Genomic DNA, 26,828 nt, shown 5'->3' with positions numbered 1-26,828 from the left:
ATGCCTACATGGATTCAGTTAGCATGATTATTTTCTTTCCTTCTGTGTGCATTATAGACCCATAAATGCATAAAACGATACACAAGAGTAACCAGAAACCGCACACAACCAAAACATGTAGTATTTAGTTGCGGAATTGTATCTGTAAGCCGTATGGTACAGTGCTCTACAATGAGAGCCCAAGTACATCGTCACACTCTGTCTGTCTGTCTTGGTGATGGGGATGGGTATAGCCTGGGGATGGGTGATGGGGATGGGTATAGCCTGCCTCATCACCACAAGTCCATGCAAGGAGCAGTTGGTGGATCGAAAAGGTATTCACATTTCTGCAATGTAGAAATACTCTGTTACAAGTCTGGAATTCATTGACTTCAGTAAAAGTACAAGAGTATTGCTATAGGTCAGATAATTTAAAAAAAATGTCCTCCTTCCAGCTAGGCACACAGAAAGGATATATTGCACTATTTATCATGGCTGGCATGAAGCAATTTCATTTGTCACGTTTTTTTAAATTTAAACTAGAAAAGACAATTTGCCAATTTATGTGGTGGAAGTGACAGAAAAGATGGCAGATTTCCAATGGAATCGTGCATCACACAGACAGTCCTCGTGATGGTCATGACATCTGGCGTTTTTGGCTGAAAATAGCCATTACTTACTAAAATATGAGTTTTTCTACAGCACATTTGCATATGATTGACAATAAAAGCTTAAAATCTTGCAATACATTTTAGTATTCTCATTGACGCATTTCCCGTTTTTTAACATGACATCTCTGTTTGGGGACAGGTATTGTGGGGGAAAAAGGAAACCATATACCGTAAAGGAAAAATACAATTCAAATGTTTAGGTAGAACAATATATGTACTGTATTTGATACAGCAGAATACATGAAATACTTTAATTAATGCAAGTAGAAGTTTGAAATTCTGGATGTGGGACATTTGGCACAATTGAGGAATCAATGATATGCCTCGTGAACCAAAAGTAAATTGTGTGACTGACTGTGTGTCGTGCTTCAGAGACATTTGAGTGGTTTCAGTGGTTTACAGTGAGATATTTAATAATAAGTAAAGCATTAGATAAAAGTAAACTAAATTACAGCCTTGGGACACAAAACAATCCTTGGTTGCCGAATCGCCCTTAACTGAAAACTGTAATTCACCATTAATCAACTTTAATGTGACAGGTCAGAGTGTAATGCATGCACATGCACTGCACTGTAGTATCCATGTGCAAGACAAACACAAAGAAAATGATAAAGTTTGCACAGTGCTAATACACTCCCACTTGAGAGTTCAACAACAGCTTGGTGAACTTGCAATAACCAGCGAGAACAAATTAGCAAAGTGTAAACTTTATTGTTTTCTTTAAGCTTATGCTAATGTTGTGAACGCTGCTAGCAGTTTAGAGTTGAAGCAAATGCCTTAATGGTGAACTATAAGTCATTAAGCAACTACCGCTGCACCATTTGAGAGCATCTTAACAAATTGCATCTCAGTGTGGTACAACAGCTGCACAGTGTCTGATCGGAAAGGCCCTGCAACGGGTAGTAAAAACGGCCCAGTACATCATTGGCACCCAACTCCCGTCCATTGGGGATCTACAGCGCCAAAGATGTCTGCATAGGGCGAGGGGCATCCTGAAAGACCCCTCTCACCCAAACCACAGACTCTTTGAGATGTCTGCGTAGGGCGTCCTGAAAGACGCCTCTCACCCAAACCACAGACTCTTTGAGATGTCTGCGTAGGGCGAGGGGCATCCTGAAAGACCCCTCTCACCCAAACCACAGACTCTTTGAGATGTCTGCTTAGGGCGAGAGGCATCCTGAAAGACCCCCCTCACCCAAACCACAGACTCTTTGAGATGTCTGCGTAGGGCGAGGGGCATCCTGAAAGACCCCTCTCACCCAAACCACAGACTCTTTGAGATGTCTGCGTAGGGCGAGGGGCATCCCGAAAGACCCCTCTCACCCAAACCACAGACTCTTTGAGATGTCTGCGTAGGGCGAGGGGCATCCTGAAAGACCCCTCTCACCCAAACCACAGACTCTTTGAGATGTCTGCGTAGGGCGAGGGGCATCCTGAAAGACCCCTCTCACCCAAACCACAGACTCTTTGAGATGTCTGCGTAGGGCGAGGGGCATCCTGAAAGACCCCTCTCACCCAAACCACAGACTCTTTGAGATGTCTGCGTAGGGCGAGGGGCATCCTGAAAGACCCCTCTCACCCAAACCACAGACTCTTTGAGATGTCTGCGTAGGGCGAGGGGCATCCTGAAAGACCCCTCTCACCCAAACCACAGACTCTTTGAGATGTCTGCGTAGGGCGAGGGGCATCCTGAAAGACCCCTCTCACCCAAACCACAGACTCTTTGAGATGTCTGCGTAGGGCGAGGGGCATCCTGAAAGACCCCTCTCACCCAAACCACAGACTCTTTGAGATGTCTGCGTAGGGCGAGGGGCATCCTGAAAGACCCCTCTCACCCAAACCACAGACTCTTTGAGATGTCTGCGTAGGGCGAGGGGCGTCCTGAAAGACCCCTCTCACCCAAACCACAGACTCTTTGAGATGTCTGCGTAGGGCGAGGGGCGTCCTGAAAGACCCCTCTCACCCAAACCACAGACTCTTTGAGATGTCTGCGTAGGGCGAGGGGCATCCTGAAAGACCCCTCTCACCCAAACCACAGACTCTTTGAGATGTCTGCGTAGGGCGAGAGGCGTCCTGAAAGACCCCTCTCACCCAAACCACAGACTCTTTGAGATGTCTGCGTAGGGCGAGGGGCATCCTGAAAGACCCCTCTCACCCAAACCACAGACTCTTTGCCCTCCTTCCACCCAGGAGGCGCTATAGGTCTATTGGTTCCCGCACCAGTAGGCTCAGGAACAGCTTCTTTGCTGTTGCTGTCTCCCTGCTGAACTCTGCCCCTCCTCAATGACGCTGAACAATGACCCAATGACCCATCTGAACTCTCATGCTCACACCATACAGTACATACACTAGCATGTTATGGCTTGTGTGGGTGGGTGTGTATATATATGCATATATATCTTCATGCATTTTGTTCCTCTTAGTGTATTTATTCCCATTACTGCATTACTGTATTGCACTCTGGCTAGACGCCACTATTCATTTCACTGTCAAAGTATTTGTATACTATGTGCAGTGACCCCCTCAAAGAGTACATTTATGTTGATTAGCAAACGTAGTGCATGCACATGCACGGTATTATCCAGGTTCAGTACAAACAGAATATCAACAACAAAACAAAGTCCACACACTACTAATACATTATACTCCCACTGTTTATTACAGGTTCAACAATTCAGTCACGTCTGATCTGGATACAGCCGCTGTAGAACTGTAGAACGTTTGTAATAAACAGAGGGAGCATATAAGCAGCGTGCAGACTTTATAGTTTTCTTTAAGCTTATGTTAATGACGAGTGAAGCAGTTTAGAGTTGAGGGAAATGCTTATAAGCACATGAACCTTCCTAGACGTCGCTGCCACCTGGCCGTGTGATAATTAAAGATGCAAATGTTGCTGAGCAGACATGGTGGAACATGTGGGAGGAGTGGGACACACATTAGTGGGCAAGCTGCTGTTTACAAAATGTCAATCGCGTTCAGGTTCACTAAAGCCTAGTGAATTTCATGGCAATTTCCTTCTTGCATAATGTAAATAGTGCTTTTACCTTAAGTAAATGCATCTCAATTTCCCTGCTGTGAACCAGCGTCGGGCACAAGCGTGGTACGTGTCAGTTGTGTTTGCCTTAGATCACTGACAAAGCACGCATGCCCTTTCATGGTGGCACATGTCTATTGTGAGGTCGACCAATGACACAAGGTCTTGGTTGGCTACAGTACGCCTTTGAAACGCGTGAAAGCAAAGGACGTTGCGAGAACTGGATGACGGCATGTCATCATACAACAAGCAAGGTGTCTGTGTCAACTGGAAACCTTGTGTTCCAATAGATCCAAGGTTTTTATTATTTAGTCACAATCTCCTGCTAATCATTTCCATTGGTTCAATGTTGTACGACGAAGTAGGGCATTAAAACACATTCGCCGCCATTGGCGTAGATCTGCGTCAAATCTTAATTCAGTGGTCTACCGCCCCTTGACGTAGATCTTCGTCAAATGGTGGTTTATCATAGTGGTTTATGATAGCTCGATGTTGCAATGCTACATACATTAGCATTGGGTTGCTAGGCAATGAAGTAGGAAAAATTACATATATTTAAAAGTTGAAATTCTGAGGTGTCTGGCCGTCAGCGACGAAGGTTGAAACCCAGAGCACACGCTGCCCTTTAGAAAGGCAAATGCCGGGGGATGTTGAGCTCACTGTGTCAGTATCCATGGCAACAGAGGACCCAAGAAAGGGACCACATTAAAACACTACTGCAGAGGTGACGTCGACGGGCATGACGGTACGGCCAGGGGCTGCATGGCACTATGTTGCAACACAGCACAGCCCTGGGGTGGCTGTCTGTCTACGGCAGGGTGCCATGACGCAAGTCCAGGGGTGCCTCAGAATACTTTGATGATATTTGGAATTAACTAATGTCACCACTTGCGTTCTCTTTCAGCGTACAGTACACCAAGTCTTTGTGAAGCGTTGTGAGCTTGTAGATCGGCTATTTTTGTTGAGTGTTCCCCCCCAGAACAGGAAGTATAAAAGTCATTTTAAGGTCTGTCCTAATGGAAAACAAATATTCTCTCCAGTTTCCCTTGTGACATACTCTATCTTTGGGGATAATATTTACATATTTATGTACCGTTAATATGACAATAGGTGTGCTATAAAGTAACCATGTAATTCAGGGGTGACATGGGGGGTGGCCCTGAGCCAGAAATGTGTGAGAAGTTGAACTGGTCTTTGTGGTGTTGTGGGGCTTGAGAATGTGACCATGTTTGGCTGAGCCGAGGTGTAGGCCTGGAGCGATATAGCTGTTACTTAACCACATTAACACTAGCACGTCTAAGCGGTCCATCTGACCGATTTTGAGATTTTTAAGTGGATTTTCTTTGCCCATGAAGTTCTGCGAAAGTTCCCCTTGCATGACTTTTTCTAAATATTCGATTCAAATCGTCTGTTTTCTTTTCCTCCATCTGAGACGTTCTGTAAATTTTAGGCATACTTATACCTACTATGACTGCTCTTTTTCGCCAACATTCGCCCCCCTTACAAGCAGTGAAGTTCACACGTCCCTCCCGGCTGAAGACGGGCATTGTTCAAACTAATGTCTCATTTGCATTCCAACTACTTCCACATGTAGGCAAACTTACATTACGAATGTAGGCTACTCACAACATGTAGACTAAATGTTGTTTTAGAGGTTATATTTTGTTAGATGCGGTTTGCAGAAATAACAATGTCTGACTTTATTTTTCCCGAAACGGAAAAAAATATATATGGTGAAATATGGTGTGTGTTGACTGACTGGCGTATTGTTTTCGCCAAGCGCATAGCTCAATAAATAAATGTTGACTATACTCGCCGATATTCAATTAAATATTCAATATAGCCTACCCTGCAGAAGGCAACCCGTTTCCCGAAACGTTGGAATAATAAAGTTTATATAGCATCGTGACTATACGAGCTGTGCATGGTCGGTTTGACCCGACAAGACATTTTCCTTTCCTTGGAACGAGAATGCCAAATAAAAATGACAGTGTTTGAAATCATTCCACCCCGATGGACCTCCCCGAACCTCTAAATGTTTTGTCAGTCAAAAGATAACAGTTCTGTCCGTCCTTCTTTGTTCTGTAAACTTTTCTGCAAGCGACCGGTGGAACTGATTTGCCTGCACGCACGCATGGCTCTTTCCTTTTTTTTCTCTCTCCCTCCCTCACGGAGGCATGTAAATGTCCATGAATCCAAGTAACTGACGGTGAGGTATGCGGAAGTGCATTTTATATAACGCTGTAGCACTATTTGTGGCTGTGATGCGTCACATGACTTGATCTATCCTATGGTATATAAACCCTGCTGCTATAAACCTGCTACTGCTGCTGAGATGCGGACCTCTGGAGCTGGCACAATCAATCAAATATATATTAATTACATCGATGTGCCCGGCCCTTTACCCATACACGTGTAGCCTATAATGTTTCCCCCTCTATATAAAAATGACAATATATAACTCTAATGTCGCACCCCAACGCCCAGTATTGTTTTTTGTTATTTGGTCTAAAAGGTTAATCACACATTCAAAGACCAAATAATTTGCAGGCAATGGGGTGGTCAAAAAGAAACCTCTTGGCCACCTGAAGCATGTGTGGTTGTGCTTGATTTGTAGCTTGATTTGATCACATTTGTCTCATGGCTAAATGCAGGTACAGTGCAGTGCATAATGCATCTGTTTCATAACCTACTTAACTGTCAAGCAGTAAGTCCAGCTGAGCCCCACTGTGTCGCTGTCCATGGTGCTGTAATGGCCATCTCTGACTGTCTCTCTCTCTCTCTCTCTCTCTCTGGCTCATTCCGAGTCTGTTTGTAATGTTTTTTTAGGGTCTCAATGGAAATAGTGTGGGATTATGCGGGACTAAACTGTAATATTGCAGGATTATGCAACTACTTAACCCATTCTGACCGGGCACCCATTTTGGTGTTGGCATCATGTTATGCTTTAGCTATTGAAAAATAGCAGATCTACAAGCTCATATCGCGCCACCGAGTGGCGCGATACGAGCTTGTAGGTCTGCTATTTTTGAAAAATCGAAGAACGACTGACATTTTTTAGAATCTGATCTCAGGTCAGAATTGGTTAATCAGACCAGTGTGTGTCCAGTGGAAACCTCGTATGAATCTGATCTCAGGTCAGAATGGGTTAAACGTTGGTACAGGCAGGGGAGCAAGCGGTTGGTCAGGAATTAAAGGACGACTTAACCACTTTTCAACCTACGTATATTCATATAATTGGTCCTCACTAATGTTCATGATAAAATAACACCCTCCTGTGTGTCTCATAGGGAGGGCTGGGGGCATTTCAGAAACCGCTCATCCAGTGACATCATCGTTATAGGCGTTACATTAATAGAATTGTAACTTTTCAGGAATAGAAAAGCCTGCAGTTTCTATTAGCTTGGATTCCCCGTCGATGATGTCGATGCAAGACAAGGCTTTCTGAACTGCCCACAGCCCTCCTATGAGACGAGTAATCATGAACATTAGTGAGAACCAATAATATGAATATACTGTACGTGGTGAAGAAATGAAATCATTACACGTCAAAAATCCAACAGGAACAACGGACATGGAACAAAACATGGACTCTACTGTACAGTAGAAAACATGGACTCTACTATACAGTAGAAAACATGGACTCTACTATACAGAGGCTTCAGTGGTTAAATATCTTGATAGTGCAGCGGAGGAGACCAAACAGCCATGTTAATTGATTGTTAAAGAGAGGCAATATTTTTAATTATTTAAATTATAGTTAATCAAGAGAGCGTGGATTTTTAAAATGAAGGAAACTGCCTTTCACGCGTGCTACAGTATGGTGATTGATCACATCATTATCCTTAGAACCTGATGTTCCAATCCACGGAACCTGGGGTAATTAATTTCCTGCAGCGGGGACTAATGGCCCCTTGTAAAGGCACAATTCATTAATTTTGACCGTTTGAATGAGGCCTGTTTGAATTGTTTACCTTTTGATTGCAATTGTTTCCTATTGCATTTCAGATTTATGAGAAGAGGAGCAGTAATTCTTAAACTAAAGAATGTTCTCCTGACATTTGTCTTTCTTTTTTTTATTACTGAGTGATAAGGATGTGTTCTTACTGAATCAGCCTATAATCCTGTCCCAACATACATGTTGACCTTGAATTGTTTCATAGATGCCCCCTGTTCTCCATTTCCCCACCACTCCCACAGTAACATGTTGTTAGAATGGAGCTAGTTGTCTTGCCACCGTGCCCCTAGTTGTCTTCATTCTAATGCCAGTATTTTAGTAGGTCCTTCACAAATGGTCTATTAATAGTGTCCTGGTACTCACCGTTGCAGAACCCAGCGGTGGAGTTCTCAACGGGCCTGAGTATTAAGGCCTGGGCCGGGCCTTGGTTCTGTCTTGAGGCTGACAAACGGTGCATGTGTGAGTAGTACCAGGACACTATTAATAGGCCAGTTTGGACCTACTAAAATTCCTGGATTTAGAATGAAGACAACTAGTTCCGTTCTAACTTCATTTTACTGTGGGGGGAAATGGAGAACAAAACAATTCAAGGCCAACATGTATTAAGGTCTGATTCAGGGTACATGTGTTTGGTCTGGATCTCCTAGATAAAGTACAAGTGTCCAGGATTCAAAATTGTCTTGAGTAAAAGTACAAAGGTATTGGTTATCATACGTATGTGTATTTTATTTAAAATAAATTATGTAATATATCTACAAGTTCATGTGACGCATTGTGAGCTTGCAGATTGGCTATTTTCAAATAGCCAAAGTTTAAATAGGGCTGAAGTGGTTAATGCATGTTTTGTAATAATAATTCTAATCTACAATGTAACTGGTAACTAACGTTTTCAAATAATTATAGTATAGAGTAAAAAGTAGGCTACGATATTTGAGTAGAAGTACTGTAAATTGGAAATACTACAGTAAAGTGAAAGTACCTACATTTTTCACTTACAGTACAATTTAACTCAAGAGTACTTGAGCACATGTACTTACATTTCACCACTGTTTATCCCATTTTGGGCGGGAACCCCTTTTGGCGTTGGCATTATGTTATGATTTAGATATTGAAAAATAGCAGATCTACAAGCTCATAGCTGCTATTTTTGAAAAATCGAAGAACGACTGACATAGAAACATAGCTTTTTCAGAAAAGTCTCAGGATGTAGAAGACACTTTTTAGAATCTGATCTCAGGTCAAAATGGATTAACTCAAGAGTACTTGGAGCACATGTACTTACATTTCACCACTATTTATATATGGGCCTAAAGGGACAGACAGACAGATACAGAGATTGTTGGATTCATTGTTTTCCGGGAAAAATGCTAATCTGACCGAAATCCCAGTCGAGCATGCACAAGGCAATGTCTGAAGTCTGAAGTCGATCAGTCAGACCGTTGTCGAGACGTCTCCCAGACAGAATTATAGATAGATTATTATACATTATGGTGATCGTTGATCAAATCAGGCCCCTCTTTCTGTAATGAGTTCATCTTTAGAACTGCCACTAAGAGAGTACGGGACTCCCACTCTGTCTTCCTGGACAGGACTTTAACAACTCTCGTTGCTTTAAACACGGTAAAATAGTCTGTAATAGTGTACAAATGTTACCAAAATGGACCCTCAGGGGCTTGGAGTTTTGACTAGGATTTGACTGTGTAAGGGGGCTTATTTTGTGTTCATGAAATGATGTATTTATTTATTTATTTACAATATGTCTTGGTAGTATAGTCATTGCAGTCTCAATCGTATTTTTTAATGGGTTAATGCTCCAGTGATTCCTCCGCAGGGAATAGAGTTTATTAAATTCTAATTGAATTTGAGAGGACAGTCATTGTAGAGGTTTTTGCCTTTTATGGATTGACTAACAGCTACTTAAAGGTGCAACCTGGGAGTTTCCTAGCGGTAAATGGGAACTTTGTTAAGCCACTGGACTGAGTAACAGGGGAGCGAGTCGATACACGAACACAAGCCAGCGACTGTATACTGTAACGCATACTGTTTCTACAAGAACAAACAAACAAGTAATGATTTATTATGCGAGTCACTTCTCTTCTGCGTCATATTTCCCAAGGTTGCAGCACTAATGAAAGTGAGAGAGAGAGCAGGCACATAGCCTAACCTAACAAATTAAACCCCAAACTCTCTGAGTTAAAGTTGCTTGGCCCTGAAAGTGTATTGTTAGTATTGTTTTATTTACATTGCCCGTGGGGCTTTCTTTGCCCAGGAAGATTCAGAATAAAAGGCGCCCAGCAGATGAGGCAGATTTTACTCTGAAAAGCTCCGCCTTCCATTAACCCATTCTGGGCGGGCACCCATTTTGGTGTTAGCACTACGTTATGCTTTAGCTATTGAAAAATAGCAGATCTACAAGCTCATAGCGCGCCACCGAGTGGCGCGCTACGAGCTTGTAGGTCTGCTATTTTTGAAAAATCGAAGAACGAATGACATTTTTTAGAATCTGATCTCGGGTCAGAATTGGTTAATCAGACCAGTGTGTGTCCAGTGGAAACCTCGTATGAATCTGATCTCAGGTCAGAATGGGTTAACCCCCAAAACAGGGAGACATAATCTTCCATTATTTGGTCGCTCTGTCACCTCTAAACTCTCTCTAGAAGCGTTTATATTCCAAACCAGATGCTAGGTTAAGTCTAGGTTATTAAGAAATGAACACAGAACATTGCCGTTTTGATCAGAGCACCATAGATTTAGAGTTATGAGCCACTTTAGTCGGGCCGTGAACAAGGAAGTGAATGGCAGTGCGCCCTAAGACGTCCCCATGCCGGCGTCCTGGTCACCCTAGTGTGTTAAAACGAGACGGGTGTAATAACGGCGTGGTCTTCCACGTGGATCTCGGACTTCATGTGGCCCGTCTAGAAAACAATCCAGCCAGTCTAATTGTCTAATGTTGTTTTTGAGCATTAAGGCCACCTACCACACAAGCTGAATTCAGTACACTTCAGTACACTTCAGTACCACAGTACACTTCAGAAACAAGCCCAAAAACAAGCAACCCAACAACTACCAATATTTACAAGCAATTTCACAGAAAATAAATAATCTCAAAGTCACTTATAAAAAGTAGACTTGGCAACACTGGCCATCACTGCCATCAGTCACGTCATCAGTACTATATGACAACTGTTGTCTACATATTTGGGCAATGTTTAAGCCTCGGATAGGGCTTAAACATGCCATTGACTTCCATTGTAAAATTAAAGTTTCTAAAAAAAGATATAAAATATGTGGAAAGACAACATTTCCTTGGCCTACTGGCAGCATGCACAGCACATTTGGCACGACGGCTCTGTCCACCAGTTTGCGAGATTGGCCCAGAACGCGAACGCACACACACACACACACACACACACACACACACACACACACACACACACACACACACACACACACACACACACAGACTCACAGACAGACTCACAGACAGACTCAGACATACGTAGAGCCTCTCCCAGATGGCTTGGCCCCTAGAGGAGCCGTATGCCGTAAAAGAAGAGGGTATAGATTTATCTCCCCGAAACAATCCTCAAGCTGTAGGGAAGCTATAATTCTTCCCTGCAAATCTTATTAAAAGGAGGCTGTTGACTGCCGTTGCTGCTACTACCTTTCCAGCTTTGTATGCAGGATGTGTGACCGCTTGAAGGGAACGTACTGTACCTACATGTGAACTGCAGTGTAGATTCTAGAGACAAACACAGTATTATGCCTTGTTGGCGTTTTTTTTCCCTCATACTGAATTCAGACTTTTTATATTGCGTTCTGAAGTGGTTACTTGAATAAGTACCGGTATGTCTGCTTTTGGTACTACGTTGCTGTCCGGAGGAAACCTTATAACTCAATTTTTTATATTTTTATTCCATAAATCAGTGCTATTGAACACCCTTTACGTTTGTTGAAAATATTGAACCAATGGAAAGTAGTAAAAAAAACGCATTGGACAAAACCTCTTGACTCCACTGGACCCTCAAACTGTCTGCTAAAACAGGTAGCTGTTTTAGCAGACAAACTCCTTCTCAAGCAAGTAATTGACAATATCTAAAAGTCACAACACCAACTTTGATGAGGCAGCATTGCATCGTTTAAAAAAATATAAGGTTTTATTAATTTCCTTAAAAACTTATATTTTTCATTTCCTGAAAAATAAAACCTTTTGGAGTTATGAGCTTTCCTCCGGACAGCAGAGATAGATTATGTCTGTACTTGTTTCAGACTATAGTGCTATTCTATTTTTGTGTTGAAAACTAGCACTGTTGCTAATATACTGTAAGCAATATGCATCTGGTTCGTCCAATGTGACTGTGACGTCCAGTGCCAAATACAAACACAACATACGCTTACAGTCGAAACATGGCATTCATAAATACCGCTGCCCTAAAACATCCCCGTGTCCTCACAAGTGTAGCAGTAACACAAACACGTGCGTGTGCTTCCTTCTGTGTGCGCGTGCGCGTGTTGAAGGTGACGCGGTGCAGATGCTAAGGTTGAGTTGTCCTCGTTATACGCAAAGAACGCGGCTGCTTGCTGCTCTGAGCGCTGTGCGTGTGCTTCTGGTGGAACACTTGGAGGGAGAGAGAGAGAGAGAGAGATGTGAAAAAAGCAAGCGCTCCTCCGCTCACCTCATTACATCTCAAGGAGGCTTTGCTTCCTCCTCTCATGAATAGCAAACAAACAGCCCCTTTGGGAGGGAGGGCGTTTATTAGAATCTGGAGAGATGAGGGAAGGAAGGGATGGACTCTCCAGTTGAAGAGCAAACAGTAGCGAGGTGCCAAAGTGAATCTCTCCGGCGTGGGTGACACGTCTTAACTGCACCGTATCGATCCAATCGTGCATTACTTTTTTCTTTTTCTTTTTGTTTTTTCTTTTACTCGTGCCGACATGTATCTCTTTCCACCCCCACCCCCCCCCCACCACCCCCCCCCCCCTACACATAAAATATAAAATAAGTCATGTATAGAGTACATTACAGTATAGTATAATTGTGCGTGCGTGTACTATACTGTTATTTCACTTAGAATGCAAGGCGGTTGGCAGAGGAAGTGTAGCCCCTCAGGATTACATTAGATCATTGACACTGGGTGAAAAAATTGTGGGATAAAAAGAAAGAAAGAAAAAAAAAGAAAATGCATTGTGACCAGCAGGTCCAGGGTTCGGTACTGAGCAGAACTGGCCAGGTTATTGCATGGGTGTGACGTCGCTTGGAAACCAAACAAATCCGCCAGTGCACATTTGGTCTGACCCCCCGCCATAAAGTTTGGGAACCAGTCTACAGCGTCACATACAACAGATGCCACTGCCTAGCAACAACAGTTTGCGCTGACCCAGACGACACATGGACCCACCAACCCACCAACCCACAGACAGACAACTTGACTAGAGATGCATTTCCTTTGCGCCACATGAGGCACAACGGTGATTAATTAAAGCAGTGGTTCTCAACCAGTGGTCCGGGGACCACCACTGGTCCTTGAGGGGGGGGGGTTCCGTCTGGTCCCCAGATTTAACTTATTGTTAAATAATTGCATTACTTAATTCACAAGACGTCTACACATAATTAGAGGATGTAGAAGAATTGTTACTTTGATCCATCAATCAATTTGCCCGTTGTCTCTCCTATAATAGTATGGTATATTATGGTACCACATCAATACAGCATGGAACAAATGGTGGTCTGTTGCTCAAATGCCGAATAAATAATGGACCTTGATATGAAAAGGGTTTGAAAAGCACTGAATTAAAGCACACTGATGATACAAAGCACACTAGATGATACCGCAAGCGCTCAGAATATCAATTGAGTACGACCGTACGTCAAAATAAGTTCAAGGTCACCTCTGGAAAGCTTCTGTACTGTACAAAATGTGCACCGTCCTTCGTATCTTGTACAATGTAGTCATTTAATTATGAAAGACTTCATAACCAAATAATGGCCCATGTGGCCCTTTAAATCCACAGTAAAGCACATAATGTATGGCACTAAAAAGACACTTACTGTAAATGCCACGATATTCAGTCTCTGTGACAAACAACTATTACTAGCCTGTGCAACGTTTAAATGAAGGATAATCCTTCTAATGCACCATGGGATCTCTTAGTCGTATACGTGTTTAGCATGTCCAAACATCTAGTCTTGATTTCCTCAAACGCTCCTTTATACTGAGGAAAAGGTTAATTAGACAGATATAAAACGCTTAACTGATTTCTGTGTTGATCTTATGTCCTGTCATTTAAGGAAGTGTAGATGTTAATTTATGACTGCCTGTGTTTAATAGCGCAAAACCTTGGCCATCAAGCTAGCTTTGTCTTCATTCTCTTCCCGTAGCAGTGCAAAGACAGTCACTCGGCACAGAAGAAACAAACAGTGTCAGCCTTGGTGCCCAAAGTAATCACACCCGCCCCAGTTTATGATATTCTGTCACGTACAGATATTTAAACACTTTAAGCCCTATAGCCGGTACTTTGTACCATCTATCACAAAAATAATAGACAATCCATAATCTCTTGTAGATTGTAGAGCTGCTATTTTTTTGCTGAAGTTCTCCTCAGAATAGGGATGCTAAGTGGTTAATGTACACAAATAAATATAAACATCCTATATCCTATCACACAAAGATTTGGCGTCCCCTCTGTAGTAACTCTGTCTGAGGTGGTCCTGGACCAGTTCTAAATGTCTACAGTATAGCTCACTGGTTCTCAAACTTTTAAGGCCAAAATAATCTATTGAACTGAGGACCCCCAAAATAATCCTACTTGACCTGGGGTCCCCCCAGAATAATCCTATTTGAATTTAGCCTAAGTTCCAGCCTGAACTCGCTGCGTTCCGCGATTCTGAATTGTCACTCGCTACTCGCTACTCAGTCTGGAAAGTCTCCTATTCTCCACAGGTAGGCGGGACATATGAACGTTGAAATGGAACTGTGGCTTCTGATTGGTCTGTGGTGCGGGTTGAGGAAAAACACCAGTTTGATGTTGTATCAATGCGCGCTGCGCAGCTACTGCTGTTGTCCTGCAACATCCCCTTGACATTACCTAAACTCACCCCACACAGCTACTGCTGTTGTCCTGCAACATCCCCTTATCATGACCTAAACTCACCCCACACAGCCGTCATTGTTTTTGTAGGCCTACTACTGAATCGTTTACTTTTTTCAACAGTGAGAGAAGCATATGGACAGACTGGTGCTGGCTGATGACGTACTGTATCAGCAACAACGTGGCTACGTAACACTTGACGTTATGAAATGCGAGTCAAGCAGCCTCTGTCTCAGACTGGGTAGCGCAGTGACATTTTCAGATCCGTGGAACGCAGAGAATCAGGCTGGAAGACTAATTTGAACTAGGGGGACCCTAGGGGGAAAAAACAAACAAAAAAACATTGGGACCCTGATAAGACAGTTGGAATGTATGTAGGAGTTGATGCATTTGACTCTGTTCCACTCATACAGATTGTCTATAGCACAAATCTACTAGCAAACACTTAGATTTTCATCTTGCTTACAATATTTCACAAGTTTGATGATTACTTTTGATGCAGTAATGGTCTCTTTTTTTAATCTTTTTTTTATGTAAGTCCTTACATTGTCACTTCACTGTCTCCCCAAAATGCGTGTGGTTGAGAATCAATGGTCTAGCTCAGCAGACAGACTGTGAGTCGTCTGCCTGTATGTTTATCTTCTTGCCATAAACCAAGCTGAACAAAGACACACACGCGTGTGCACACACACACATACACACACACACACACACACACACACACACACGCACACACACACACACACGCACACGCACACGCACACGCACACGCACGCGCACAAGCACAGACACACGCACAGCCCTCCTGCTCCATAACAAAGACACGATTTCTATTAGACAATGGGCCACACTCGGAATCCATAAACAATGGAGCCAATTACAGGATATATACGTACAGTAGCTACACACTTTGTGGTGAAAGATGGCGGCGGCGGTGGGAGGCTGGCGGTAACGGCAATTAAAAGATGGCGGCAGTGAGAGGTGGCAATTAAAAGCACCACAGGGGCCCTGAGCTGCTCTCCCTCCTCCTCCTCCTATACTGTACTGGACTACTGTACTGCCCAGGCTGTCCAGCACAGCATGCTGTTTTGTTTGCCTATATCAGGTAGGGGTGGCATTTGTTTAATAGAATCAGCACCCTAGGCTAGGTATATCGATATGGTACAGTCATATTTTAACTTCTTTCTTAACCCCAAGACCTGAGGAGGCCGATTCTTAATCCTTCTAAATCCTAAAAAAAAACTGCATGTTTCTATATCAGTGGTTCTCAATTTTCAAGGATCCTCAAAATTATATTTATTTGGCCACCGACCACCACCATCTGAAACGTTTGAATACTACTGATACTGTAACTAGTAACTAAGGTTTTCAAATAATTGTAGTGGAGTGAAAGTAGCCTACAAAATTTGCCTCTGAGCTGTAGTATTTTTTATTTTTTTTCTCCTCAAAAAACTCGTCTTATCGTCCCTGTGCAATCAGTGCATAATTGGATTCATCTCGTCTTGTCGTCCCTGGCATTTAACCCATTCTGAACGGGAACCCTTTTTGGTGTTAGCATCATGTTATGCTTTAGCTATTGAAAAATAGCAGATCTACAAGCTCATAGCGCGCCACCGAGTGGCGCGCTATGAGCTTGTAGGTCTGCTATTTTTGAAAAATCTAAGAACGACTGTGACATTTTTAGAATCTGATCTCAGGTCAGAATGCGTTAATCAGACCAGTGTGTGTCCAGTGGAAACCTCGTATGAATCTGATCTCAGGTCAGAATGGGTTAAACTGTTACAGTACCCAAGTACACCACTGCATACAAGGTTTCTACCCGACACATACATACAAAATACATACAGTACATACATGCACACGCACGCACGCACATGCGCGGCGCGCACACACGTGCACATACAGTACATACAGGAGCAGGAGAGACGGTCGGAGAAGGAAAAAGGAGAGTAGCTATTAATAAATGCATTGCCCTGGAAGCCTCGGTTTACTGTGCCCGATAAAACTGTACAGTAGCTAAGGAGAGATTGGATTGTCCTGCAATAAAATGTTTTTTCCTACGAAAAGAGATAAGGATGTGTCGTCCCTGTTCTCGCACGAGACGAGACGCAGATTAGTTCACAAGGAGAAAAGAGATAAAGGCAACAGACAAAAAGAAAAGTTGGAAACTTTATAGTGAAATTCTTTCGTATTCTTTTTTTTGTATAAATAAGTGTAAGGTTGCATGGGTGTAAATTGGATGAGAAAATACATGCGCGCACGCACAGTGACACACACATACACACACACACACACACACACACACACACACACACACACACACACACACACACACACACACACAATGTATACTGTAGTACAGTAATAACAGTATATGTACGATAGCCTACTATATGACACATTTTTCACCTCTGCAATTTTGCCAGATGGACCATCCTATACTTACACGTGTTGTCTTGTGTAATTGTGTTGTGCGGAGATAGAGGACAGATTTGTGCTGTGTAAATGTATTGATTTCTTATCCCACGTCTTGGTTCAGATGTTTTAAGCTATAGACTATAGAGAGAGAGAGAGAGAGAGAGCCCTTCATCAGCACTTTCTGTACCGCGGCAGCATGGCCGCCAAACACCCCTACTACCAGCACTAGTACCAACTCACATTCAGCATGGTCCACAAACAACCCTACTACCAGAACTGGTACCAACTCACATTCAGCATGGTCCACAAACACCCCTACTACCAGTAGTACCAACTCACATTCAGCATGGTCCACAAACACCCCTACTACCAGAACTAGTACCAACTCACATTCAGCATGGTCCACAAACACCCCTACTACCAGAACTAGTACCAACTCACATTCAGCATGGTCCACAAACACCCCTACTACCAGAACTAGTACCAACTCACATTCAGCATGGTCCACAAACACCCCTACTACCAGTACTGGTACCAACTCACATTCAGTGGTGGAAAAAGTACTACATCTTTTTAATTAAGCATTTCTGGGAGGGAACCCCATTTGTGGTGTTGGACCAATTTGGTGTTCTAAGCATTGTTATACTTTAGCTATTGGAAAATAGCAGATCTACGAGCTTTTAGGTCTGCTGTTTTTGAAAAGTCGTGAAAATGTGGCGCAAATCTTTGAAATTATATTTCAGAGCTAACATTTTTAACTAAAATATTGGCTTCTGGGGGGTCCCTGGAACTACACATTTTCAGATGGGGGTCCGTGGCCCGATAGAGTCCTTGACATGAAAAAGGTTGAGCACAACTGACATAGAAACATGGGTTTTTCAGAAAACTATTAGGATTTAGAAGCCTTTTTTGAACCTCAGTGACCTCAGTCCAGAATGGGTTAAAGGAGTAGATAACTAAGCTGCTAATTTGATGTCCGGCTGCGCTTCCGGTAGGAGACACTGTACCTGCTCTGGCTCAGCTGTGCCTGCCCCGTGCAATTTGTATCCCTTTATCTTCATGAATGTGGACACGGAAAACGTTTAATACTAGTGCCGTTTAAATGTGAAAACATACTTAGCGAAAGATGGGATTTGGATTAGGAAATAAGAAATTAAGAACAGATTATGTTTGAATCCAAATATTTTGCCTGTATAAAAACAGATAAATACCAAGAAGACTGCTATAGCTGACTTTTTTCTTAACGTTTTGTTTATTCACTTTTTAGTTTTTTACAAATAAATTGAGAAATACAAACAGAGTAACTATTATACAAAAGTTAAACAGCCGTTTTGAATGTAGCCAGGATGCCAAAATAATCATCCACGGCACGTCGCATGTTTACTTTAACCCATTCTGACCTGAGATCAGATTCATACGAGGTTTTCACTGGACACACACTGGTCTGATTAACCCATTCTGACCTGAGATCAGATTCTAAAAATGTCAGTCGTTCTTCGATTTTTCAAAAATAGCAGACCTACAAGCTCGTAGCGCACCACTCGGTGGCGCGCTATGAGCTTGTAGATCTGCTATTTTTCAATAGCTAAAGCAACGGGTTCCCGGTCAGAATGGGTTAACACGAGCAGAGAAAGTAGACTTTGGGACGGGGTCTGTGCATGTGCTCCCTTTCCGTGTGCATACAGTACACGCTCTCTGGCAGTGACATGGCAGTGAAAGTACAGTAGACACGCTCTACTGTACCAAGCATCCAAGTGACTCACAGTCTAGCCTTCATTCTACACAAAGTCTGCCACAGTTGTCCATTCCTAAATTAACCCATTCTGACCTGAGATCAGATTCATACGAGGTTTCCACTGGACACACACTGGTCTGATTAACCCATTCTGACCTGAGATCAGATTCTAAAAATGTCAGTCGTTCTTCGATTTTTCAAAAATAGCAGACCTACAAGCTCGTAGCGCGCCACTCGGTGGCGCGCTATGAGCTTGTAGATCTGCTATTTTTCAATAGCTAAAGCATAAAATGATGCCAACACCAAAACGGGTTCCCGTTCAGAATGGGTTAAAATCCAGATGCGCTAAAACGTCATATTCGCCTCCTTTTCAGAGACATTTGGGACTAGTATACATACAGCATGTTGAAAAATGAGCGTCCTCTTCACAGATAGATACCGAGCCTGACTAGACATCATGAGTGTGTGTGTGTGTGTGTGATGAGTGCGGAGACCATTTGTTTCCCAAACACAGGATCGGCACCCATTTGTGGGTCGTGGACACCTTTTTATGGGTCCCTTCTTTATTTTATTTCTAATTATTATTTTCAAGACATTCCCCCAAAAAAAGCAAAAAATTAGAATCATGAATTGAAAACAAATTCAATGATTTAGAAAGATCCAAATTTTGTATGAATCATGGATTTGTTCCCCCAAATTAAGGAATTATACAAATTAACGGATTCCCTCGCTACTTAATATTTTCCAGTAGGCCTAATTTCATTACTGCTCCGCAGCCAAGGTCCTTCCTTGACATGAAAACGTTTGAGAGGCTTACAGCCCAGTATTTTTTTATTGTTTTACCCTTCTGTAGTTTTTAGACTGTACAACTGTACAAACTACAAAATCAGCCTATGGGGGTTTCCTTCCCCCTCTCTGTGGAAGACAGACATACAGTAAACAGTACAGTGGGAGAGACAGGAGCCGTGATTAGATGTGACAAGGCCTCAAATCAGCTCGGCTCTCAGAAAAGGCCTGGAGGGCTGTCCATCTTAAAGCCTGGGATACAGTGTCAGATCTGGGGCACTAACAAACAAACCGCCGCTGTCCGGCAGAGACCTCCTATCTCCATGTTTATACAGTTTTTTTGTAAATTAACCCATTTTGTGTTCCGAGCTTGTCAATTTGCTATTTTTGCGATTTCTTTTTTTTTTTTACATTTGAATCCCGAAAAGCAACTGTTTTGGACAAGAGGTTTCCACTGGACGGAGACGAGGCGTAAATGGTCATGGCGAACTGTAACTGTTAGTTCTTTCCGCTCACTGCGTGGAACAACGTATAAAATCAGCCATTATTTACAACGCCATCAAGACCCGCCAAAATATTTATTTTGTTGACAAAATCAACTGTAGATTTTACTAGACTAACACTAAAACATTTCAGATGACTAAAATATGGCTACAACAACTAAATGGAATTTCATTCATCAAGACCCGCCAAAATATATATATTTTTGACAAAATCAACTGTAGATTTTACTAGACTAACACTAAAACATTTCAGATTACTAAAATATGGTTACAACTAAATGGAATTTCATTCATCAAGACCTGCCAAAATATTTTTTTTGTTGACTAAATCAACTGTAGATTTTACTAGACTTTAACACTAAAACATTTCAAATATGGCTTGAATTTCATTCAAAAGACCTTGTGACCTAAACTAAATCAAAAGCTGCCATGTCAAAAACAGCACTGCAGTGCACACACACACCACAAGTGTTGGACACAGAACTGTATCATAATATGTATTACTGTATGTAGGGCAACTGATGTCAGTACATCACAAAGCCAACCGTCTAATTACAAACAGAGCCGGCGAGGTGAATAGCATCTAAATAAAGATAAACACTCATCTGCATTTATAGAAATATGTATTTTCCACCGTCTCGCGGCTCCTTAGAAGTATCAGCTACAGCTACAGCTTCGGAGCTAACTTATTTGTTCATTTAAAGTCAAGCCATTAAAAAATGAAAGTGAACCTTACCTAGGGTTTATAATAGAATGCGTAGCCTCATTCCCCCCTCAGCAATACCAATTATTTCATACTGTACATATGTTAGATATATCCAACAGGATAAAGGTCAAAGGTATAGGGTAAGGGTAACCGTGATTTTCTTTGGTTGAAATAAGTGTAAATAAATAAATAAATGGTTATATAATAGAGAAAAGTGTTGTTCTTGCGATGCTGCCAAATCACTGAGAATGGCATATGCGTGGGCAGATAAAAATCACAGTAAATCACAGCTATACTGTTTGCCAAACAATCGCTTACATTAGCCACTTGTTTACTGACTTGCTACAGAGCAAGTGGGGGGTAGGAAATATGATACATATTATTGTATTGTTCCTAACGGTTCCTCCTTTAAATTGCCGTGGATGGCCTTTCTAACCCCCGGTCGGCCAGTTTGGAACCATCTCAAAGATGACAGAGAGATGGATTCACCCCCCCCCCCCCCCCCCCCCCCTCCTCTTCTATGATTCCTACATCTCATTTCAGTAATTGAAGCTTTACAGCATTTCTGAGCAACAGCTAGAGAGCTTCTATAGTCCCAACTGCAACTCTTTTTGCCGGGCGGTTTTATTGTGACCATGAGTGAATGCATCCAAGGAAGCCACTGCAAGCATTTCATTAGATACACTGTGTGCGTGTGCGTGTGCGTGTGCGTGTGCGTGTGTGTGTGTGTGTGTGTGTGTGTGTGTGTGTGTGTGTGTGTGTGACTGTGTGTGTTGTGTGTGCATGCGTGCGTGTGTGTCCTCCATGACTGAGAATGAAATAAGATACATGATTAACACATTAAGAAGACCTGAGGCCAATTCCACAAATGCTTTCTAAATCAATGGTTCTCAAACTTCTCAAACCAAGGAGGACCCCCAAATAGAAATATATTTGGCCGCGGACCTCCCATCTGAAAAAAGGTTTCCAGGGACACCCAGAAGAGGACTGGAGGCTGAACCCTTGACCGTCAAACAGGCCAATGAAATAAACAGTAATAATAGTGACATCACACTATCAGCCCCTCCCCTTTATCATACGACTACAGCTGTGGGTGCGGCTTCACTTATGGATCACCACCCATCAGGCAAACCAGGCATACTTAATGAACTGGTGGGCATGTCCACATAAAAGCATGATTTTAACAAATACTGTACACTTTTTGGGAAAAGTTCTTCCTCCTTATATTATAAAAAAATCGTAGCACTCCATCTTCAACACCTTAAGATTTTTCAAAACATGTTCAAAAATAGCTGCGAGCTTGTACATCTGCTATTTTTTGTTCTAAACCAGTGTTCTAAATCCGATAGTTTTCTGAAAAACTTATGTTGCTATAATAGCTGAAATCTAAATTAACACAGATGCGTTCCCATCTGTGTCAAAAACCAGTTAAGGATGCCGCTTATTCCATGCCACAATATTACCATATCCAAAATCCCAATGAAATACTGATGCAGTGCCCAGCCCTAACTTCATCCCACACACTGACTGATGCTACATAACTATGCTGAATTGGTAATGATCCATTCCCTCCAACTATGTCAATAAACCTTGCAGCGATATTTAGTTTCAACATCCTTGCACAGTCCTTTGTCTGTTCTTTCTTAAAGTCTCATCTATACCAAGATGCCGTTCGCTCAATATAACCAATAACTGAAAGTAACTCAAATAAGAAACGTGACATGATGCCTCAATGAACAACGATACAACAAATTGCTCCGATAATCTTGAAGATTGTCTCTCAATGCTTTCCAAGACAAACAATGTAGAGATCGAGAGCCACATTGTTGTGTGAATGCATGAAAAACTTTGTGGTCATGAAACCGTTTAGAAATCTGCTACACTTTTCTTTTCTTTTCTTAAACTGAAGGCTAAAGCTGTCTATTGATGGTTTCATATACTGAAATGCTATACGTACTGTGCATTGTACCTGAAGGACAGGCCAGGACAGGGTTGCCTTAAAAGCACAGTGATGTGCAAAATGACATAAAGCCCGATATGATAGTCGTTAAACATAAGAAAATAGGCCTGGGCCGTGGCTCAGCGGTCCAGGCACCTTGGCCGGTAGCCCGAGTCTGGCAGTGTGCCGCGGGTTCGACTCCCGACGGCCTTTACTGCATGTCACTCCCCCATCTCTCTCCCCATGTCCTGTCAGCCTACTGTCTGTCACTCTATAAAAAATATAAAATAAAGTTGAAAGCCGCAAAAAAAAAAAGATTAAAAAAGAAATTAAAAAATGTAAAAAAGAAAAATCCCTATCTACTGTATATAAGATATTATGATATAAGATAATGTATACTTTAATGTCCCTGCTGGGAAACCTGTCCTGGGAGACACTGTCCTTCGATTCCACCCAAGAAAAAAGGCATACATCAAACAGCACATGTAATAGTATGCACATGCATTACACACATACACTTACTGTACACACACATACTATACACAATTTATGACAATGGTGACATATTGCACTACCCCATCACCAACATCCTACATGAACCTGTTACCATTGAGGTGACATATAGCACAGCCCCCATGGCCAAAAAAACACCTACATTACTTGTTAATCATAATTTATGTGGTGTGAGCAAGGCCATGGACCATAGCACATAGCTCCAATACCCTTTAAAACCTGAGACCAGAATGTCTTCTAAAATGATGACAGTTTTATGAAAAACGTATGTTTCTATATCAGTGTCAAGGACCCCACAAATTATGTAATTGGCGCCTACCCCCACGGCCCCACCTTCCTTGGCGACAAAAGGTTCGAGAACTCGAGAACTACTGTACTTAGAAGGCATTTGTAGAATCGCTCAGCTCTTGGGAACCCTAAATCTTCTCCCAGAAAGCGCCAGAAGGCGCCAGAGCTGAACCACTGGCTGGGGAATGTGAGCTGGGTCAGACACTGTTCTCTAATGGCCAGACCAGTGTTGAATTTGACACGGGGCCAGCGGGCCACACACCGAAGTCAGACCTTTGTGAAGTGAGACCAGTCAGTCGTAAAGCCAGGCCAGACAAGGCCTTGGTAAAGTAACACTGTTGATTTATACCTTTGTGCTGATCCATATCTGTTTGGCTTTTTTTGTTTTTTTTAGATAGACACAGTGTAGAGACACAAAGCGGGGAGTTACACACAGCAAAGGCCCACACTGCGCAAAAGGTTTGGAATACGGATGTGTATATTACAGGAAACCCCCGTTAATCTTTCCAACAAACTCCCGTAAACTCCCGAATTGTACCATCACACCTGTATATTACATGTAAATACAGTTCCCGTAATTGCCCATTAACTCCTCTTTTCACGCAGTGCCAGCCCGGGGAATCTAACCAGGATCTCACCGCCAGGCATCAGAGCCCGTATGATATGCATGACAACCACTCGGGCCATCAATGAGTGGCTAATTGGATAAATAATGATTAAGATGCAAGGCAACCATTAGACAGTTAACGTATCATAAAAAGCACACTTACCATATGGTGGGTCTGCGTCTGTCCAACGAGGATCAATATGTTTGAGCAGATTATGGACAAACAGAAGTTGATCAGGATGATGGACCGTTCCGATCGGATGTATCTGCCGTGAGGATAAAAGATTTGTAGCACGTCAGCTCATTGCAAGGTCAATGGTTCAGGTTCATAGGAGAAAGGAGTCGTAGCACGTCAGCTCATTGCAAGGTCAATGGTTCAGGTTCATAGGAGAAAGGATTCGTAGCATATTACCGTATTGCAAGGTCAATGGTTCACAGATTTATAATCTTTCATTATTATTTTGACCCCCCCACCCCAGTACCATCTGTTGACCCTGACCATTACACTGTAACAAAGATGTCTTACTAAATCATATTAATGCAATAACAGCAAATTCAGATGTAGTCTTATGAATAACACACCATTTAGTTTAGTCCTTTTTTATTCATCTGAAATTCTTAGTCGACTAAACATCTAAATCTTAGGGTTAATTTTGACAGCAAATTCTGATTAGTCTTAGTCTTTTGAATAACACACCATTTAGTTTTAATCCCATTTGGTCATCGGAATTTGTTTAGTGTTATAGTCTAGTCTTCTTAGTCGACTAAATATCACAATCTTAGTCTTTAGTCTTTTAGTCTTAGTCAACAAACCTATCCTTTGAAGGCTGTTGCACAGTAAAGTACACCTTGTTTAATGCAACTCTGAGAGTTTGCAAATTAACCAAATGCCATTTTGGTTATCTTTGCATATAATCTCAGAGTTACATTAACCCATTCTGACCGGGCACCCATTTTGGTGTTGGCATCATGTTATGCTTTAGCTATTGAAAAATAGCAGATCTACAAGCTCATATCGCGCCACCGAGTGGCGCGATACGAGCTTGTAGGTCTGCTATTTTTGAAAAATTCGAAGAACGACGGACATTTTTAGAATCTGATCTCAGGTCAGAATGGGTTAATCAGACCAGTGTGTGTCCCGTGGAAACCTGGTATGAATCTGATCTCAGGTCAGAATGGGTTAAAACCACATGAACTACTAGAACCTGGTCTGGGGCAATCTCACATTTTACTACACACTACAGTAATCAACACTAGGGGTTACTACAGGAGGGCCACCAAATCCTTGTGTGATAAGTAGTATATTGTTTTTACATTAACCACTTGAACCCCAGCATCCCTATCGGTTTCCTGGCTTGGAGAGTCTGCCATTGTAGGGAGCACGGTGAAACCGTTTCATATTTGATAGAAAGCTTTATGTACGGGAGTAGAGGGGAAAGCTTAACATAGAAAGAGTTAATGAACTAGTGGGTGTGGCCACATAAAAATAATAATTTTAGCACTTGTTTCCACACTTAAAATAAATAAAAACTGCACTGCATCTTCAATTGTCTGAAAATACACGTTAACATGAATCCAACATTGATGATAGTGCTGTCAAACAAGTCTACAGTAGTTGAATCGGAAACACCATTTCATACAACATGTAGTGTGTGTGTGTGGGGGGGGGGGGGGGGGTCTCTGCTTCATCTCTCTCTCTCTTTCGCTCTCTCTCTCTCGGCTAATAAGGAAGTTGAACGTTGAAGACCCCCCCGCTCTAGTGGGTCATAATTACCTCCATAGCACAGCGTAGACCACTGCCAGTGTGATCAGGGCGAGGCAGGAGAGACCGCAGCCAACGATCAGTGTCACAGATGGAACCCCCGAGTATTCCATGGTCTGTGGAGGAGGAGGGAGAGGCAGGCATACGTCTTTACTGGTCACCACACCACACAAATCAAAAGCAAGGGGCCATTATGAAGCGCCCCTCAGAGGTGTGTGTGTGTGTGTGTGTGTGTGTGTGTGTGTGTGTGTGTGTGTGTGTGCCTGCGTGTGGGCGCTGCATCAGTGACCTAGAAGGTCAAAGCTGAAACCTCATTATGTCCAAATGAAATTGTAGCACTGAAACGAACCACGTGATCTGGTTGTCTGTGTGTGTTGTCTGTGTGTGTTGTCTGTGTGTGTTGTCTGTGTGTGTTGTCTGTGTGTGTTGTCTGTGTGTGTTGTCTGTGTGTCTGTGTGTGTTGTCTGTGTGTGTTGTCTGTGTGTCTGTGTGTGTTGTCTGTGTGTGTTGTCTGTGTGTGTTGTCTGTGTGTCTGTGTGTGTTGTCTGTGTGTGTTGTCTGTGTGTGTTGTCTGTGTGTGTTGTCTGTGTGTGTTGTCTGTGTGTGTTGTCTGTGTGTGTTGTCTGTGTGTCTGTGTGTGTTGTCTGTGTGTGTTGTCTGTGTGTGTTGTCTGTGTGTGTTGTCTGTGTGTGTTGTGTTGTCTGTGTGTGTTGTCTGTGTGTCTGTGTGTGTTGTCTGTGTGTGTTGTCTGTGTGTGTTGTCTGTGTGTGTTGTCTGTGTGTGTTGTCTGTGTGTGTTGTCTGTGTGTGTTGTCTGTGTGTCTGTGTGTGTTGTCTGTGT

General features: G+C 42.5%; 1 protein-coding gene across 1 annotated transcript in view; it reads right to left on the bottom strand.

Moving 5' to 3' along the window:
- adgrb3 (adhesion G protein-coupled receptor B3) overlaps window positions 1–26,828 on the bottom strand; it is a 223,785-nt gene that overhangs the window by 29,685 nt on the left and 167,272 nt on the right. Inside the window, exons 18-19 of the mRNA XM_080781955.1 lie at window positions 26,001–26,104; window positions 24,390–24,492 (exon numbers count right to left, since the gene is read on the bottom strand). Coding sequence (XP_080638081.1) covers window positions 24,390–24,492; window positions 26,001–26,104 — 207 coding nt within the window. The remainder of the gene's footprint in view (window positions 1–24,389; window positions 24,493–26,000; window positions 26,105–26,828) is intronic.

Source organism: Protomyctophum bolini (assembly GCF_963924005.1).
Source record: "Protomyctophum bolini genome assembly, chromosome: 14".
In the NCBI taxonomy this organism is placed as follows: Eukaryota; Metazoa; Chordata; class Actinopteri; order Myctophiformes; family Myctophidae; genus Protomyctophum; species Protomyctophum bolini.
The sequence above is the reverse complement of the archived record's forward strand: the minus strand, read 5'-3'. Positions and strand labels throughout refer to the sequence as shown.